Source organism: Neoarius graeffei, chromosome 11 (assembly GCF_027579695.1).
Source record: "Neoarius graeffei isolate fNeoGra1 chromosome 11, fNeoGra1.pri, whole genome shotgun sequence".
In the NCBI taxonomy this organism is placed as follows: domain Eukaryota; kingdom Metazoa; phylum Chordata; class Actinopteri; order Siluriformes; family Ariidae; genus Neoarius; species Neoarius graeffei.
The window spans coordinates 55,501,971-55,520,812 of NC_083579.1; the positions used below are offsets into that span (position 1 = coordinate 55,501,971).

At 40.9% G+C, this 18,842-nt stretch overlaps 1 protein-coding gene across 4 annotated transcripts in view; it reads left to right on the forward strand.

The window, feature by feature from the left end:
• The window catches only part of gstz1 (glutathione S-transferase zeta 1), a 22,248-nt gene extending 3,534 nt beyond the window's left edge, over window positions 1-18,714 (forward strand). For all 4 annotated transcript variants that reach the window (XM_060934258.1, XM_060934255.1, XM_060934256.1 and 1 more), the window contains exons 2-9: window positions 848-899; window positions 1,018-1,085; window positions 1,214-1,294; window positions 2,874-2,999; window positions 8,087-8,162; window positions 8,309-8,361; window positions 18,348-18,397; window positions 18,507-18,714. In XM_060934258.1, coding sequence (XP_060790241.1) covers window positions 848-899; window positions 1,018-1,085; window positions 1,214-1,294; window positions 2,874-2,999; window positions 8,087-8,162; window positions 8,309-8,361; window positions 18,348-18,397; window positions 18,507-18,633 — 633 coding nt within the window. In that variant the 3' untranslated portion in view covers window positions 18,634-18,714. The remainder of the gene's footprint in view (window positions 1-847; window positions 900-1,017; window positions 1,086-1,213; window positions 1,295-2,873; window positions 3,000-8,086; window positions 8,163-8,308; window positions 8,362-18,347; window positions 18,398-18,506) is intronic.
• Window positions 18,715-18,842: the final 128 nt, after the last annotated feature.

Consider the following 18,842-nt stretch of genomic DNA (forward strand, 5'->3'; position numbering starts at 1 on the left):
AGTGTTTACAAGCTGTGATACTTGCCAAAGGGGGTGTTACTAGGTACTAACCATGCAGGGTGCCCAAACTTTTGCTTCGGGCCCTTTTCCTTTTTTGTCATTTTGAAAATGTAAAAGATCTCTCATCTCATTATCTCTAGCTGCTTTATCCTGTTCTACAGGGTCGCAGGCAAGCTGGAGCCTATCCCAGCTGACTACGGGCGAAAGGCGGGGTACACCCTGGACAAGTCGCCAGGTCATCACAGGGCTGACACATAGACACAGACAACCATTCACACTCACATTCACACCTACGGTCAATTTAGAGTCACCAGTTAACCTAACCTGCATGTCTTTGGACTGTGGGGGAAACCGGAGCACCCGGAGGAAACCCACGCGGACACGGGGAGAACATGCAAACTCCGCACAGAAAGGCCCTCGCCGGCCACGGGGCTCGAACCCGGACCTTCTTGCTGTGAGGCGACAACGCTAACCACTACACCACCGTGCCGCCCGAAATTGTAAAAGATGAAAATAAAAAATTGTTTTTGCTTTAACTATAAAGGGAATGAATCATCTTTAACTTTATGCCTTTTGGAGATCATTTCATCTTCAACTTGCTTAACTGTTCACAGTAACAGCAATTTTAACCAGGGGTGCCCAAACTTTTGCATACCACTGGTGTGTGTGTATATATATATATATATATATATATACACACACACACACACACACACACACGTGTGTATGTATGTGTATATACCGTATGTATAATAAAATCAGTATTTGTGTGTTTGTGTGTGTGTCTTTAACTCCTTTGACTATTAAAAAGTTGCTTTGCTTTAATTAACATGTTCCTGTTTTTCAGCCCGTGCTTCATGGATATTTCAGAAGTTCTTGCTCATGGAGAGTGCGGATTGGTAAGCTGCTTTAAGTGTACTGAATTCCCCAACATGCACATGTTCTCTGCCTGACTGTTCAGTCTTTAATCAATGAAGCGTCTTCCAGTTTAACATCCATGCATTATAATCTCAATAGCTTTTGCCCTGAAGGGTATTGAATATGATCAAGTACCAGTCAACCTTGTCAAGGATGGAGGCCAACAGGTAAACACAGGATACTGTGTGTCTGGATTGTGAAGTTATTTTAATTTCTCTAGCCCATATAAATCATAGGTGCAAGGTCTCCAACATGCTTCCTAGTTTGTGAATGTAACATTACACCTTTGCCTCAGCTCACAGATCAGTATAAATCAGTCAACCCAATGCAGCAAGTGCCTGCAGTCACCATCGATGGAATCACTTTGGGTCAATCAGTAAGTTCTCTCATATTTAATGCCAATAATCAAAATAGTAATAGTTAATCATTATGTGTAGTGGTACAGAACCAGTCTTCACTGATATACATAAGCGAATAAACATGATAATACAGACAAGATGATTAAATCATTTAAAGAGTAACTAAATATATCTAACCATCCATTATTTATAAAGCTTATCTGTCAGGGTTGTGGGGGAAGCTGGAATCAATCCCAGCTGACTTCAGGCAAGAGGTGGGTTACACCCTGGGCAGGTTGCCAATGAATTACAAGGCTAGCACCGAGACCAACAACCATTCACAATCACGTTCACACCTATGGGCAATGAGTTGCCATTTGACCTAATCCACTTTTCTTTGGACTGTCGGCAGAAACCCACGCAAAGCATGGGGAGAACATGTGACCTCCACACAGAAAGGCCCCAGTCGGCCCGAGGTTCAAACCCAGGGGTAGTTCTTCTGTAACTGGATAACATTCACAGCAAAATGTGGTAACATTTTTTAGTTGCAGTACTCAAGATAATGGCATTAAATAAAAAAAATTCACACTATATGGGGTCTTTTGACCCTAAAAAAGTGCAGAAAAAATTGGCTATGTTTAATTCTGAACGCAAAATCTTTTATGAGGAAAGAAAAGTCAGTAACAGAATTATGTCAGGAAAAAACTGAACTTTCATTTCTTAAAATTCAAACCAAGATTTCTCTGAAGCAACATTGCTATAACTGGGGTGATTTTTAAATATGGTTTTCAGTATATTTTACCTTAGATTCCATACTTTATCAACATCGCTGAGCTGACGAGTTCAGGCAGTCTGGAGGCGCTAGAGAGTTTAAGGCAGTGACTAGAAACTTGCTGAGACGAACCTTGAGTGTGTGAAGAAACAGTGTGCAAAATTTCACGACGTTAAGGGGTCGCTATGGAGACGCAGAGGGGGGACGTGTGTATTAATCATTTCATAATTCTGGCCTCTCTGCTGAAGAATTACCCCCAGAACCTTGCTTTCGGCAGAGCAACAGTGCTAACCATTGCATCACCCTGCCACCAGCTAAAGATATATAAGACAAAAACAAATTAAAGCCCTGAGATAGACTGGTGACCTGCCCAGAGTGTACCTTGCCTCTTGCCCAGTGTCGGCTGGGATTAGCTCCAGCTCACCTGTGACCTGCAATGGATAAGTAGAATAAGGAAAGGAAGGAAGGAAGAAAGAAAAACAAATTAAAAACAAGTAGAAATATCTGAACTCAGCATAAAAACGGATTCAAAGAAAAAAAAATAGACACAATGAAATGATGACCCACATAAAAATGCTATTTAAACGCTTTATCACACATTGTCATCTTCAGTAGGCTTTATCCTGGTCAGAGTAGCTAAGGACCCAATGCCTATCACAGCAACACAGTGAGTGGTGAGAATATACCCTGAGAAGGATGTCAGGCTGTTTCACACACTCATTAACTCATAAATTATCAAACAGCAGCCCAGCACACTGAACTGTAGAGCAGAAAGAAGCAGACCGATTAATGACACTTGCCCATCTATGTTGCAACCAATAACCTTGTCGTGCCTCTGCCTCTAGCTGGCTATCATCCAGTACATTGACGAAACTCAGCCTGGGCCACGTCTCCTCCCTGCTGATCCAAAGCAGCGAGCACAAGTGCGCATGATTTCTGATCTCATTGCCTCCGGGATACAGCCTCTACAGGTGGGGTTTTTTAATATGTAAAAAGTTTATGGGTTTTGATATGAGTGACACAAAGAGAATAATCTAGGCAGCAGCTCGGACTAAAGGAGGAAAAAAGTTTTGTACTTTTTCTTTCATCATCATGCCCACAACACTATGCATAGATTACATTCAACAATGAAATCATAGTAATACGATGCCCTAAGTGGAAGTAAATATAGTTATATACAGTGGTGCTTGAACGTTTGTGAACCCTTTAGAATTTTCTATATTTCTGCGTAAATATGACCTAAAACATCATCAGATTTTCACACAAGTCCTAAAAGTAGATAAAGAGAACCCAGTTAAACAAATGAGACAAAAATATTATACTTGGTCATTTATTAATTGAGGAAAATGATCCAATATTACGTGAACCTTTGCTTTCAGTATCTGGTGTGACCCCCCTTGTGCAGCAATAACTGCAACTAAACGTTTCCGGTAACTGTTGATCAGTCCTGCACACCGGCTTGGAGGAATTTTAGCCCATTCCTCCATACAGAACAGCTTCAACTCTGGGATGTCGGTGGGTTTCCTCACATGAACTGCTCGCTTCAGGTCCTTCCACAACATTTTGATTGGATTAAGGTCAGGACTTTGACTTGGCCATTCCAAAACATTAACTTTATTCTTCTTTAACCATTCTTTGGTAGAACAACTTGTGTGCTTAGGGTCATTGTCTTGCTGCATGACCCACCTTCTCTTGAGATTCAGTTCATGGACAGAAGTCCTGACATTTTCCTTTAGAATTCGCTGGTATAATTCAGAATTCATTGTTCCATCAATGATGGCAAGCTGTCCTGGCCTAGATGCAGCAAAACAGGCCCAAACCATGACAATACCACCACCATGTTTCACAGATGGGATAAGGTTCTTATGCTGGAATGCAGTCTTTTCCTTTCTCCAAACATAACGCTTCTCATTTAAAACAAAAAGTTCTATTTTGGTCTCATCCATCCACAAAACATTTTTCCAATAGCCAGTAGCCTTCTGGCTTGTCCATGTGATCTTTAGCAAACTGCAGACGAGCAGAAATTTTCTTTTTGGAGAGCAGTGGCTTTCTCCCTGCAACCCTGCCATGCACACCATTGTTGTTCAGTGTTCTCCTGATGGTGGACTCATGAACATTAACATTAGCCAATATGAGAGAGGCCTTCAGTTGCTTAGGAGTTACCTTGGGGTCCTTTGTGACCTCGCCAACTATTACATGCCTTGCTCTTGAAGTGATCTTTGTTGGTCGACCACTCCTGGGGAGGGTAAGAATGGTCTTGAATTTCCTCCATTTGTACACAATCTGTCTGACTGTGGATTGGTGGAGTCCAACCTTTTAGAAATGGTTTTGTAACCTTTTCCAGCCTGATGAGCATCAATAACGCTTTTTCTGAGATCCTCAGAAATCTCCTTTGTTCGTGCCATGATACACTTCCACAAACATGTGTTGTGAAGATCAGACTTTGATAGATCCCTGTTCTTTAAATAAAACAGGGTGCCCACTCACACCTGATTGTCATTCCATTGATTGAAAACACCTGACTCTAATTTCACCTTCAAATTAACTGCTAATCCTAGAGGTTCACATACTTTTGCCACTCACAGGTATGTAATATTGGATCATTTTCCTCCATAAATAAATGACCAAGTTTAATATTTTTATCTCATTTGTTTAACTGGGTTCTCTTTATCTACTTTTAGGATTTGTGTGAAAATCTGATGATGTTTTTGGTCATATTTATGCAGAAATATAGAAAATTCTAAAGGGTTCACAAACTTTCAAGCACCACTGTATCGACCTATTCGGTTTTTAGCCATGTTGAATTTATTTCGATTACGTTCATTATGTCTTATATTAAATATAGTTAGTATTTTTTTTTTTTTCTTTTTTAACAGACATCTAATTTTTTAGGTTTGTTTACCTGACATGTTTCGACGTATAACTTCCGTCTTCCTCAGAGTGTCTCCGGATGTTGTTGGTGACGCATCTTTTATCAGCTGATGTTTCTGAAGGCGTGGCCTTCCTGTCTGGATTGACAGGTCGGTCACGCCTTATACTGTCTGTTCGTCCCTTGCAAGATGGCACTCCAGGTATGGGAGAGCATGTATGCTCCCTCATCCCGGTTGATGGTCCTCGGGCTTCGCTTACGGATCTCCATGGCCTCCCTGATCCAGCGCTGATGTTTGTTATCTTCTGTGCGGATGACTCTGGCATTCCCCCAGTCCATAATGTGATTTTCCCTTTTGCAATGATCTGTTATAGCTGACTTATAATTTTCCTGTTGTGCCTTTTCTTTTATTGTTCGGGTTTGTCTTGTAGCTGTCTCCTTTTCGCACTCTTTCTTATGTTCATTTTTTCTTGTATTGAAACTCCTTCCTGTTTCCCCAATGTAAGTTTTATTGCATAATTGGCATGGAATCTCATATATGGTGTTGCATCTGTTGTCCGGATGTATTCTGTCTTTGGGATGAACCAGGATCTGACGGAGTGTTGTGTGTGGTTTGACAGGACCTGTCAAACCACACACAACACTCCGTCAGATCCTGGTTCATCCCAAAGACAGAATACATCCGGACAACAGATGCAACACCATATATGAGATTCCATGCCAATTATGCAATAAAACTTACATTGGGGAAACAGGAAGGAGTTTCAATACAAGAAAAAATGAACATAAGAAAGAGTGCGAAAAGGAGACAGCTACAAGACAAACCCGAACAATAAAAGAAAAGGCACAACAGGAAAATTATAAGTCAGCTATAACAGATCATTGCAAAAGGGAAAATCACATTATGGACTGGGGGAATGCCAGAGTCATCCGCACAGAAGATAACAAACATCAGCGCTGGATCAGGGAGGCCATGGAGATCCGTAAGCGAAGCCCGAGGACCATCAACCGGGATGAGGGAGCATACATGCTCTCCCATACCTGGAGTGCCATCTTGCAAGGGACGAACAGACAGTATAAGGCGTGACCGACCTGTCAATCCAGACAGGAAGGCCACGCCTTCAGAAACATCAGCTGATAAAAGATGCGTCACCAACAACATCCGGAGACACTCTGAGGAAGACGGAAGTTATACGTCGAAACATGTCAGGTAAACAAACCTAAAAAATTAGATGTCTGTTAAAAAAGAAAAAAAAAAAATACTAACCATGTTGAATTTAGTTTATTTGGTCCACAGCCGGCGTCACTTATCCGGGCAATCTTCACGAGACTTGTGTGAGACTTTGAAACGTGAAGTGTCAGCCAGGTGTCAGTGCCGCCATTTTGAAAACTGTTTCCCAAACAAAATATTGCACAAAAACGAGTTTAAATGACGATTACTGCCTATTTTTTTCAAACTTTCCTGATTGTTATCAAAACAAATAAAACTTCCAGCTTGATTACATCAGCATTCGAAAGAGGGCGTGAGCGTCTTTTGACAATGTTGGCAGATGTTGGTCACTTTGATTTCCGCTGTACGTTTTCCTTCCGTCCTATGATGTCTCGCACAGGTCTCAACGAATCTCGTTTACGGCCATTGCTTTGACATATGGACTGATATATATTATATAGCATATTTCAAACACTCATAACTTACTATAGCAGTGACAAAATAGCTATCAAAAATGCATTCCTATATTTAATAAAATGAGAAATAGAATTTTGATAAATTAAAAAAATTGCCTTCAGTTCTCCTTTAATGGATTGCCTAGTTTAATGATAACAGAGTTGACCATGACTAACAGAGTCAACACTTGAAATGTGCCCGCAATTATAGAATGGGCCACATAATTACCTAGTACAAATAATACAGGGTTAGTCAAAATTATGTTAACGCTTAAATGGTAGAAACCATTTATTCACAAAACATACATCATAATCTGCAAGATGATTTACAGGACGGTCTCAGCCTGTTCACCATTGTGTTCAACACACAAAAACCAGCGAGCAACAGTACCATTTAATCTGTCACCCAATGGCGTACGTTTATCTGCAGGAGAAAAATAATCCATTAGTGTTAACATAATTTTGACTAACCCTGTATTTTGGGGTGACACTCCTCAGACACCACTGACCCTAACATGGTAGTGTGTGGCACTGGTGAGACTGATTAAAACACAGCAGCGTGTCCCTTTGATGTATAGGAGGCTGACATACTGGGGCTACAGTCAGTAATTATGGACATATAAAATGACCGATATGGTAGGTTTGCCTGATGACGTGACAGAGTTTAGGAGTCTCCTGAGTGGCACAACAGAAAAGCATTTATCCTGTAGTTGGGAGATTGCAGGTTCAAATCCTGATGATACCACTTCCAGCTGAGCTGAGGGACTAAAATTGACCATGCTGTCTGGGGAAGGATGGCATACTGTCAATCACACTGGCACTAGCCAGTCATGGGTGTTTCTGTAAGTGGACACTCATGTATGTGAGGGCTTAAAGCACTTTCCTCGGAGTCTTTGATGCAGCATGAATAGCAATTTGAAGTTGTGGTTGGCTGGCTTCACATGTCTTAGAGTAAGAATGTTAGCCCTCAGCCTCCCTAGCTGATTGGGGGGAGCTGGCTGGAGGGTGGCACTTGGTAGAAGACCAGGCTGGGGAGAGAAATGTTTGTCTAGATTTGAACTACCTATACCTAATAAACTGGCAACTCACGGTATGCAAACAATCCTTTTTTTTCTAATATTTCACTATTTGTGGATGACACCCAAGTATACCCCCCCCGCAAACAAAGTTTGGGGGGTACATAGGAATCACCCTGTCTGTCCATGTGTCTTGTAAGCGCAACTCCTTCTAAACGGTTTGATGGATTTTGCTGAAACTTTATACAGTTGCAGTATACTGTACCACCTGCAACTGTGCGTGAAGGAAAATGATTCTGGTCTGTTTCAAAGGGGAGATAATTCAACTTATTCCCTTATATATGGCAATATATGAGGACAGGCTCTTAAGCGGGGGGTATTCTATAGTGAGTTTACTCACAGTTCTAGTTTCACATAGACTACTGCAACATTAACATCTTGTATTTCTCAGGTCGGTCACATTTATTATAATTATTATTAAAATAATTACATGGTAAATATTTTTCAGAACCTCCATGTGATACAGAAAATTGGTGCTGAAAAGGTACAGTGGGCGCAACATTTCATCAACAAGGGATTCAATGGTACGTAATTCAGACTTCACCCTGCTTCTTTTCAGCTCTTTCCATATGTTTAATGTACATTAAGAGTTTGTGGCAGAAGTAATTAAGTATTAATTTCTGAGAGTAATTTGCTCCATTTTAATTATTAGCATGATTTATCTCTGCAGCCCTCGAATCCACCCTGAAGCAGACATCTGGAACATACTGTGTTGGGAATGAGGTAATGAAACACCTTAGGAAGTTCAAGTGCTAACTCTTTAATTCAAACTGTCTGAATGAAGGGTTTTAAAAATCTTTTTATGCATAGTCCTCTCATGTTATGGGAGAAAAGTAATTGACCAGGGCTGCACAGCAGGCATTTTTAGCACCTCACAGCTCCATGGTCCTGCCTGTGTCAGATTAGTGTGTATATAGTGCAGAGATACTCATTGCGTGGCTCGCAAGCCACATGCGGCTCGTCAAGCTTTAATTGGTGGCTCGCACTCGTATAGTAGCTTATAACAATATGGTAACAGCCAATACATTTTTTCAAATGTGCTACATAAACATACAGTGAACACTGCACTACAAAAACGCAAACATCTGTATTATACTTAATGCAGTTGTTTGCATTTTTGTAGTATTAAAGTGCCATTCCACCATTGGATGTATTTTTTTGGCATAAAATACAATATATTTTATGACAACATGACTAGACAGAGAAATCTTTTAGCTTCAAAATGATATATCAAACATAATTTTTTGACAACGACAAGTATATTAATTTTGCGACCAAAGTCACCTACCCTTTTAATTTCCGTGCGGTAGTGAAACGTAATGTCATCGGCAGGTTTCCCTTCTTGTGTACCACGTCACGTGTGACGTGGCACAGATTATCAGCAATGGCGGATAGAACGCGATTGTCAGCTTCGGAAAAGAAGCGAAGGAAAATAGCAAGTGATGCCCAAAGGAGACGGTCGATGGTGAATATCGGCACAGCAATCGACAAGTGGAAATCGCGTTCTATCCGCCATTGCTGATAATCTGTGCCACGTCACACGTGACGTGGTACACAAGAAGGGGAACCTGCCGATGACATCACGTTTCACTACCGCGTGGAAATTAAAAGGGTAGGTGACTTTGGTCGCAAAATTAATATACTTGTCGTTGTCAAAAAATTATGTTTGATATATCATTTTGAAGCTAAAAGATTTCTCTGTCTAGTCATGTTGTCATAAAATATATTGTATTTTATGCCAAAGAATACATCCAATGGTGGAATGGCACTTTAAGTATTTTTATTAAGTATTAAGGCTTAATGGTGTTTCCTAAAGGGGGGCACTGTTAAACCTGGCCGCAGTGCACACTAGCTCCGCTAGCCAGTGTGAGATGCAGGCACAATGGATCGGTTTTTAATTAAAAAAGGGCAAAAACCAAACGAAAATCAGCATGAAGATGCTGGAGAGGGGATGAGCAGGCAAACGTCGGGTGCACCCAGTAAAAAACGAAAGATACGAAGCATACAAGATGAGCACAGGAAGTTTCAAGGAAAGTGGACAGACGAATTCTTATTTATTCTTCATGGCATGAACCCTCTGTGCTTAATATGCAAACAAACCCACGTCTGTTTCAAACGAAGCAACTTGGAGCGCCATTTCAAAACTGCGCATTCAAATTTCAATGAAAGTTATCTGCCTGGCAGTGAAATAAGAAAGAGGAAGATAGCACAGCTCACTGCTTCACTTTGTGAGCAGCAAAATCTTATCCACAGGACAACCTCCACTGCAGAGCGTTTAACAGAGGCATCTTTTGAGATAGCTTGGATTTTGGCACAGGCCAAAAAAACGTTCTCAGACTCAGAAATAGTAAAAGACTGCTTTATGGCTTCAGCAGAAATACTGTTCACAGACTTTGACAACAAGGACGCGATCCTTAAACAAAAGGATTACAGTTGTCTGATTCAACAATAATGAGGCGGATGCAAGACAAACGGAAAGGACGTGCATGACCAGTTGTTGGCTGATCTGCGCGCCGCACCTTGTTTCAGCATCGCAGTGGACGAAAGCACAGCCGTCACCGATGTTGCTCAGCTGTGCATTTGGGTGAAGTTCCCAAAAGAAAACTCTTTGAGAGGAAATGTTGTGCTTACTACCACTCCATGGCCAAACAAGAGGTGAGGATATTCTGAATGCACTTTTGGTATTTTTTGAGGAAAATTATCTCAGCTGGTGTGTGTACTGATGGTGCCCCAAGCATGCAAGGCAAAGAGAAGGGTCTTGTTGGCCTCATGAAAAAAAAAAAAGATGAAATTCCCAATTTCATCAGCTTCCACTGCATCATCCATCAGGAGGCACTGGTATCAAAGCTCAGAAACAATGAATTCAAAAATGTGATGCAAAGGGTTGTGCATGTGGTCAAGTACATTGTTTCAAGAGCACTAAACCTCAGACAGTTAATTCAAGACTATGACACAGAGTACAGCGATTTAGTGTTACACAGTGAAGTGAGATGGTTGTCCCGTGGAAAGGTGCTGGAGCGGTTCCTGAGCCTCATTCCTGAAATCAACACTTTCTTGGACAGCAAGAGGAAACACCAGCCAGAGTTGAAAGACCCACACTGGATCATACAGCTGGCCGTCCTTACTGACATTAATTGTCACCTGAACGCTCTCAACTTGCAGCTCCAAGGAAGAGACAAGCTTCCAAGTGACATGCTGAGGGCAGTCAGAGCATTCCAAAACAAAATAACTGCTCTGTGGATACCTGACAGAGAACTCAGCCACTTCCCGAAAGTCAGTGCAACAACTACAAGTGACCCATCTCTGCAGCAGCACTTCAGCTACAGAGGATTTGTTGAAGTTTTGGAGGAACTGAAGGGTGAGTTTGAGTCCAGATTCAGTGACGTGACTGAACATAAGGAGATTTTCAATTTTATTGAAAACCCCTTCCATGTGGATGTATCCTCTCTCACTCCAACCGTCACACAGCTCTGCCCTGGTAATCGTGCCACTCTGGAGAGTGAAATAATAGAGCTGCAAACAAATACCATTCTCCAAGTTGAACTCAGAGCAGGTGTTGGCCACTTCTGGAGTTTGGTCTCTGAAGCAGACTTTCCCAGTTTGAAACTACTTGCACAGAAAGTGATGTCTTTCTTCATGAGTGCATACACCTGTGAGTCAACATTTTCAACCATGAACACTATCAAGAGGAAACAGAGAAACCGACTGACCCATGCTCCTCTTGAATGCCTCACTGTGATTGCAACAACAAACTACAAATACAACATGAAGAAAGTCGAGGACATGCATGCCAGCTTCCACTCATCCCAGTATTAAGGTAAATATGGTCTTAATTGAAAATGTATTGGCTGTGTTGTTTCTTTTTTTTGTGGGATGTCCAATTTATATGTAGAAATGCACATTTGCAAAAGGGGACTTGGTATGTTGTTGTAAAAGTGGCTCTTCCCTTGATTTTGCTCTGCCAATATGGCTCTTGTGGAAAAAAAAAAAAAGTGAGTATCATTGATATAGTGCCTTGCTATGGATTGATGTCCCATCCAGGGTATACTCCTGCCCCATGTCCAGTGTTTCTAGGAGAAGCTTCAGATCCCTCAACCAAGACTACGATAATGTGGTGTCAGGCATCTGTGTATTATTGCATCATTGTTAGCTTTCTTGTGCATAAACCAAACAGGCTAGATGTGATTCTAGATGTTGCATTTGCAACTGGAGTCAGTAACTGTCATCTTTTAATAGGGATATGTATCGATTACGGGCGGCACGGTGGTGTAGTGGTTAGCGCTGTCGCCTCACAGCAAGAAGATCCGGGTTCGAGCCCTGTGGCCGGCGAGGGCCTTCCTGTGCGGAGTTTGCATGTTCTCCCCGTGTCCGCGTGGGTTTCCTCCGGGTGCTCCGGTTTCCCCCACAGTCCAAAGACATGCAGGTTAGGTTAACTGGTGACTCTAAATTGACCGTAGGTGTGAATGTGAGTGTGAATGGTTGTCTGTGTCTACTGTATGTGTCAGCCCTGTGATGACCTGGCGACTTGTCCAGGGTGTACCCCGCCTTTCGCCCGTAGTCAGCTGGGATAGGCTCCAGCTTGCCTGCGACCCTGTAGAAGGATAAAGCGGCTACAGATAATGAGATGAGAGATGAGCTGTATCGATTCCAGATTAAAACAGACCAAAATGTTTGATGCCATTGATAAAATGAACTCATGACCTTAAATATGTGGTAGACAATCAAACATCACAAATTAATGCATATACAGAAACACCTTTTGACATGAGCCAGGATGTAAGAATAAAAAGAGAATATACTACGTAGCCACAGAATGTTCATCACAAACCATTGTTAAGCTTCAAGAACCAGGTTACAGTGTAATAATTTGTACTCATGACCTAAAGCACACCCCATGGTTACATGATCATGTTAGTTAGGCCGACCGTCGGGTCGCATCACGTCAGACACACGCTTGCTCCATAAGTCTCTTTGTTGCATTATATTCCTTAGCTCGCTTACATTGTCCAATCCAGTGTCAGACAATAAGTTGTCTATATAAGTTATCCTTCTTCTACCTCTTTGAGGTCTTCCTTCTGTTGGTTGCCACAACGTGAAGGAAGCGAGGATGCAGAAGATCACTATGAAACACTATCTAGTGTTGTGAATGATATACCAGTACACCACATGAAAATCGAATGTGGCGATTTCAATGCTCACTTGGGTGAGAATGAAGTACGTAACACATGCCACTTTAACACCAACAACAATGGCAGGCTCTTACTCAATTATGCTGAAGAATGTGGCTTATGCATCACCAATGTAATGTACCAGAAGAGAAGGGGGAAGTTATGGACATACATATCCGACATGAATGACAGAAAATCACAGCTTGACTTCATACTTGTGAACAAAAAGTGGAGAAACTCCGTACACAATGTTGAGGCCTACAATAGCTTCAGTAGCCTTGGCAGCGATCATAGGCTGTTAACTGCTAAGATACGTCTAAGTCTACGAACACACAAATGTCCAGCAAAAGAAAAGTCCTATGACTGGTCATCCCTGCGTGACAGCGATTTGGAGGAGCTGTATACAATCACAGTCTGCAACAGATTCACTGAGCTCTATAATGAGGATGATGATGTGACCAAGCAGTATGGGAAGTTCATACAATCAAACATAGAAGCTGCTGTGAAACTAATCCCTGTAAAGAAAAGAACAAAGAGAAAGGGATTAGCTGAAGATGTTCGTGTGATAAGCGCACGTAAAGAGGTACAGGATGCTTTTAAGAACTATAGTATTCACGCAAGCAACAAGGAGCATCAACATCTGGAAAAAAAGAAGGAAGAACTCAAACAAGTCTACAATGAATTACAAGAAAAAGAACTGGATGAGCTGATAAAACAAGTTGAAAACGCTGATGCAAAAAAAACAATACGGGGAGAACTGGAAACTCATTAACAACATTACTAGTCGAAAATCAGCCCAACGAGGGATCATCAAGGGTAAAATCACAGGAAGATAGAATAAAGAAATGGTACAATCACTTTCACAATCTACTCGGAAAAGTACCAGCTTTAGATCAAGAGATCGATGATCCAGACCTCGATAACGTCCTATATGACCTGCAGATAGATGACAGGGACTTCACAATGGAGGAAATAGCAAAAGCAAAGAAACAACTTAATGAGGGTAAGAGGGGTGGTTCTGACAACATACCCCCTGAAGTGCTAAAGAGATGCAATCTCGACGATATCATTCTCAACTTTGCAAACAAACTGCTGAATGATAATGTGAAGCCGGAGCAATGGTCAGAGATAGACATGATACCACTTCCAAAATCTGGAGACCTAAGTGACACCGGCAACTATAGGGGAATCAGCCTATCATCTATCACAGCAAAACTTGTTAATAAAATGATTCTCAACAGAGTACAGCCAAAAATTGAACATCTCCGACCAAATCAGAATGGTTTCCGTCCTCAAAGGTCAACAACTGCTCACATCTTAGCACTTAGAAGACTTATTGAAGGTGTTAAAAGCCACAACAGAAAAGCAATTATTCTCTACATTGACTTCAAAAATGCATTCGACTCTGTACACAGAGGAAAAATGATGAAGATACTCAAAGCATATAACATACCACCAAGAATGCTTGGAGCCATTAATTTACTCTACGAAAAAACCAAAGCCAGAGTTATCACTCCCGATGGTGAAACTGAGTATTTTGAAATCAAAGCAGGAGTACTGCAAGGTGATATCCTCGCACTGTACCTTTTCGTCATTGTACTCGATTACATCACGTGCAAAACTTACGAAGGCAGAGAAGAGGAGCTTGGCTTTAAATTGCACAGGAGAAAAAGCCGACGCCACCCTGCCGTTACTATCACTGACCTTGACTTCGCTGATGATTTAGCAATATTGATGATCATGTATGGCTGCCAAACATACAAAAGCATCTTGCATGTTAAGATAAAACCAAATATCTCAAGAAGTCTTTGCTTTTGATTAACATTACAGCTAGATAATGGTCCCAAATAGTCAGTCATCCTCCTTATATATCAATGAGTTTGTTTTGTGTAGCAATGCCAAGAGCACAAAATGACTGGTAAAACAGGTCTTGCAGAACAGTGCCATAATTTAGTGCTGTTTGATGGCTGTAGATTTCAGACAGTAAGCGATGGGATGTGAGCATAGTGGCTGCTCGTCCAATGCTGCATTATGCATTTACGACATTTCATTCATCCTTAGTAACTGCTTTATCCTGGTTAACATCACCATTGCTTAAAATTACTAGTACAACCCCGATTCCAAAAAAGTTGGGACAAAGTACAAATTGTAAATAAAAACGGAATGCAATGACGTGGAAGTTTCAAAATTCCACATTTTATTCAGAATAGAACATAGATGATATATCAAATGTTTAAACTGAGAAAATGTATCATTTAAAGAGAAAAATTAGGTGATTTTTAAATTTCATGACAACAACACATCTCAAAGTTGGGACAAGGCCATGTTTACCACTGTGAGACATCCCCTTTTCTTTTTACAACAGTCTGTAAACATCTGGGGACTGAGGAGACAAGTTGCTCAAGTTTAGGGATAGGAATGTTAACCCATTCTTGTCTAATGTAGGATTCTAGTTGCTCAACTGTCTTAGGTCTTTTTTGTCGCATCTTCCGTTTTATGATGCGCCAAATGTTTTCTATGGGTGAAAGATCTGGACTGCAGGCTGGCCAGTTCAGTACCCGGACCCTTCTTCTACGCAGCCATGATGCTGTAATTGATGCAGTATGTGGTTTGGCATTGTCAGGTTGGAAAATGCAAGGTCTTCCCTGAAAGAGACGTCGTCTGGATGGGAGCATATGTTGCTCTAGAACCTGGATATACCTTTCAGCATTGATGGTGTCTTTCCAGATGTGTAAGCTGCCCATGCCACACGCACTAATGCAACCCCATACCATCAGAGATGCAGGCTTCTGAACTGAGCACTGATAACAACTTGGGTCGTCCTTCTCCTCTTTAGTCCGAATGACGCGGCGTCCCTGATTTCCATAAAAAACTTCAAATTTTGATTCGTCTGACCACAGAACAGTTTTCCACTTTGCCACAGTCCATTTTAAATGAGCCTTGGCCCAGAGAAGACGTCTCCGCTTCTGGATCATGTTTAGATACGGCTTCTTCTTTGAACTATAGAGTTTTAGCTGGCAACGGCGGATGACACGGTGAATTGTGTTCACAGATAATGTTCTCTGGAAATATTCCTGAGCCCATTTTGTGATTTCCAATACAGAAGCATGCCTGTATGTGATGCAGTGCCGTCTAAGGGCCCGAAGATCACGGGCACCCAGTATGGTTTTCCGGCTTTGACCCTTACGCACAGAGATTCGTCCAGATTCTCTGAATCTTTTGATATTATGCACTGTAGATGATATGTTCAAACTCTTTGCAATTTTACACTGTCAAACTCCTTTGATATTGCTCCACTATTTGTCGGCGCAGAATTAGGGGGATTGGTGATCCTCTTCCCATCTTTACTTCTGAGAGCCGCTGCCACTCCAAGATGCTCTTTTTATACCCAGTCATGTTAATGACCTATTGCCAATTGACCTAATGAGTTGCAATTTGGTCCTCCAGCTGTTCCTTTTTTGTACCTTTAACTTTTCCAGCCTCTTATTGCCCCTGTCCCAACTTTTTTGAGATGTGTTGCTGTCATGAAATTTCAAATGAGCCAATATTTGGCATGAAATTTCAAAATGTCTCACTTTCGACATTTGATATGTTGTCTATGTTCTATTGTGAATACAATATCAGTTTTTGAGATTTGTAAATTATTGCATTCCGTTTTTATTTACAATTTGTACTTTGTCCCAACTTTTTTGGAATCAGGGTTGTATGTTAGAAACTATTGTGAACAAAATCACTGTCCCATGCACACGTCTAGTACAAATGTTAGTAGTTATTCTGCACTTTCACTTACCCATACTACTTTTTGTTTAAATTTCAGAGAGCTAGAGAATGGGATAAAGGGTTAAACATACAGACTGCATTGTATATACACTTACGTGCAAAATAATAGCAGTGTGTTTAAAACAACTGAGAAAAAGCTCAATCCTCATAATAGCATTTATTTCCATATACACAAAGGCACTGGGAGCACTGCACATTCAATTCCAAATGAAAACATGAACAAAATGTAAATTTTAAACTGAAAATGAAGAAAAAAAGAATAGGCTGTTCAAAAAAAAAATAGCAGTGTCTGCATTTTCATTTACAAACTTGAATATTTACAATATAAACTGAAATTTGTTTAAAGATTTAGCTTTTCTGTTAATCACTGAACTAATATTTAGTTGTAGAACCTATATTTCTGATGACTGCTTAACATCGGACACCTGCGAAGAGATATTTCAGCCCAAGCTGACTGGACTACATTCCACAGTTGTTCTGCATTCTTGGGTTTTGCATCAAAAACAGCATTTTTGATGTCACTCCACAAATTCTCAATCAGATTGAGGTCCGGAGATTGGGATGGCCGCTTCATAACATCAATCTTGTTGGTCCGGAACCAGGATGTTGCCTGCTTTGCTGGTGTGTTTGGGGTCGTTGTCCTGCTGAAACACCCATTTCAAGGGCATTTCTTCTTCAGCAAAAGGCAACATGACCTCTTCCAGTATTTTGATATATTCAAACTGGTCCATGGTGCCTGGTATGCGATAAATGGGCCCGACTCCAAAGTATGAGAAACATCCCCAAACCATTATGCTTGTACCGCCATGTTTTAGTCTTCACAGTGTACTGTGGCTTGAATTCAGCATTTATGGGTTGTCTCACAAACTGTCTGTGGCCTTTAGACCCAGTAAGAACAATCTTGCGCTCATCTGTCCGTAGAATGTTGCACTACTTCTCTTTAGGCCAGTCAATGTGTTCGTTGGCAAACTGTAACCTTTTCAACACGTCTTTTTTTTTTCCCAGCAATGGTACTTTACGAGGGTTTCTTGCAAATAGTTTGGCTTCACATAGGTGTTTTCTAATTGTTGCAGTACTCACAGGTAACTGAAGAGCTGCTTTGATTTCCCTGGAGCTGATCATTGGATGCTTCTCTGCCATTCTAGTCAGTCATTCTATGATCTACGTGGATGGTAGTATTTCTTTTCCTACCATGTGTTTCGGGTTTTGTTTGCCATTTTAAAGCATTTGAGATCATTTTAGCGGAGCAGCCAATTATTTTCTGCACTTTATATGTTTTCCCCTCTCCAAACCAACTTCTTGATCAAAGATCTTTCTCCTTCGGTACAATGTCTGAAACGACCCCTTTTACTCACTGAGCAAGGGCTAAAACCAGCAGGTACAACATTTGCTGCCCTCTTTCTTTAAATAAGGGCCATAATTGACACCTGTTTCTTCACAGAATGAATGACCTCACGAATTGAACTCCATACTGCTATTAATTTGAACACACTCCTTTCATTAAATGAGTCAATTACACCCAATTAGCAAAGTGCATGTCATGACTCAATTCTGTTGGTTGCCCATTATTCGGCTACACCTATTTATTCCCCCTAAATCAGTAAACACATTAGTGATGTTAGACTGCTATTATTTTGCACATGACTATGTTGCATGAAAGCATATTTTAAAAGTAGTGGATGCTACACTGATTAAAACAATTGTGAAATGTCCATCTCTGTATGTTTTGACTTCCTCTGTTGTAAAACCACTCTGCTTTAGATCTCCATGGCAGACGTTTGTCTTGTACCCCAGGTCTACAATGCTGAAAGGTATATGGTTCTTAACTAAAACCAAGTTCAAAATGTAATCCTAAAATCTTACAAACCTTTTAAAAAATAAATGAACGCAATGTTAAAGCATTTTTTCCCCCAAAAAAAGGTTTAAAGTAGATCTGGACCAGTATCCCACAATCAAGCGGATAAACCAGACCCTACTGAAGCTTGAGGCCTTCAAAGTCAGTCATCCGTCCTGTCAGCCTGATACACCTGATGACCTGAGAGTATAACTGTCACTTTAAACATCCTCATTGACTCGGCAACACCAAAATGAGATTAAAGCTTCAAAGGAATTTACTCCAGATCAATAATCCGGTTTCCTTTTGTCTGTTTATTTGCTTTGGTAAAAATTGAGCATTTAGTTCTTTCAGAGAACACATGTCCAAAATATGTGCAGATACAAAAAGAGGTAAATTACATAAAACACCTGTGAATGTGA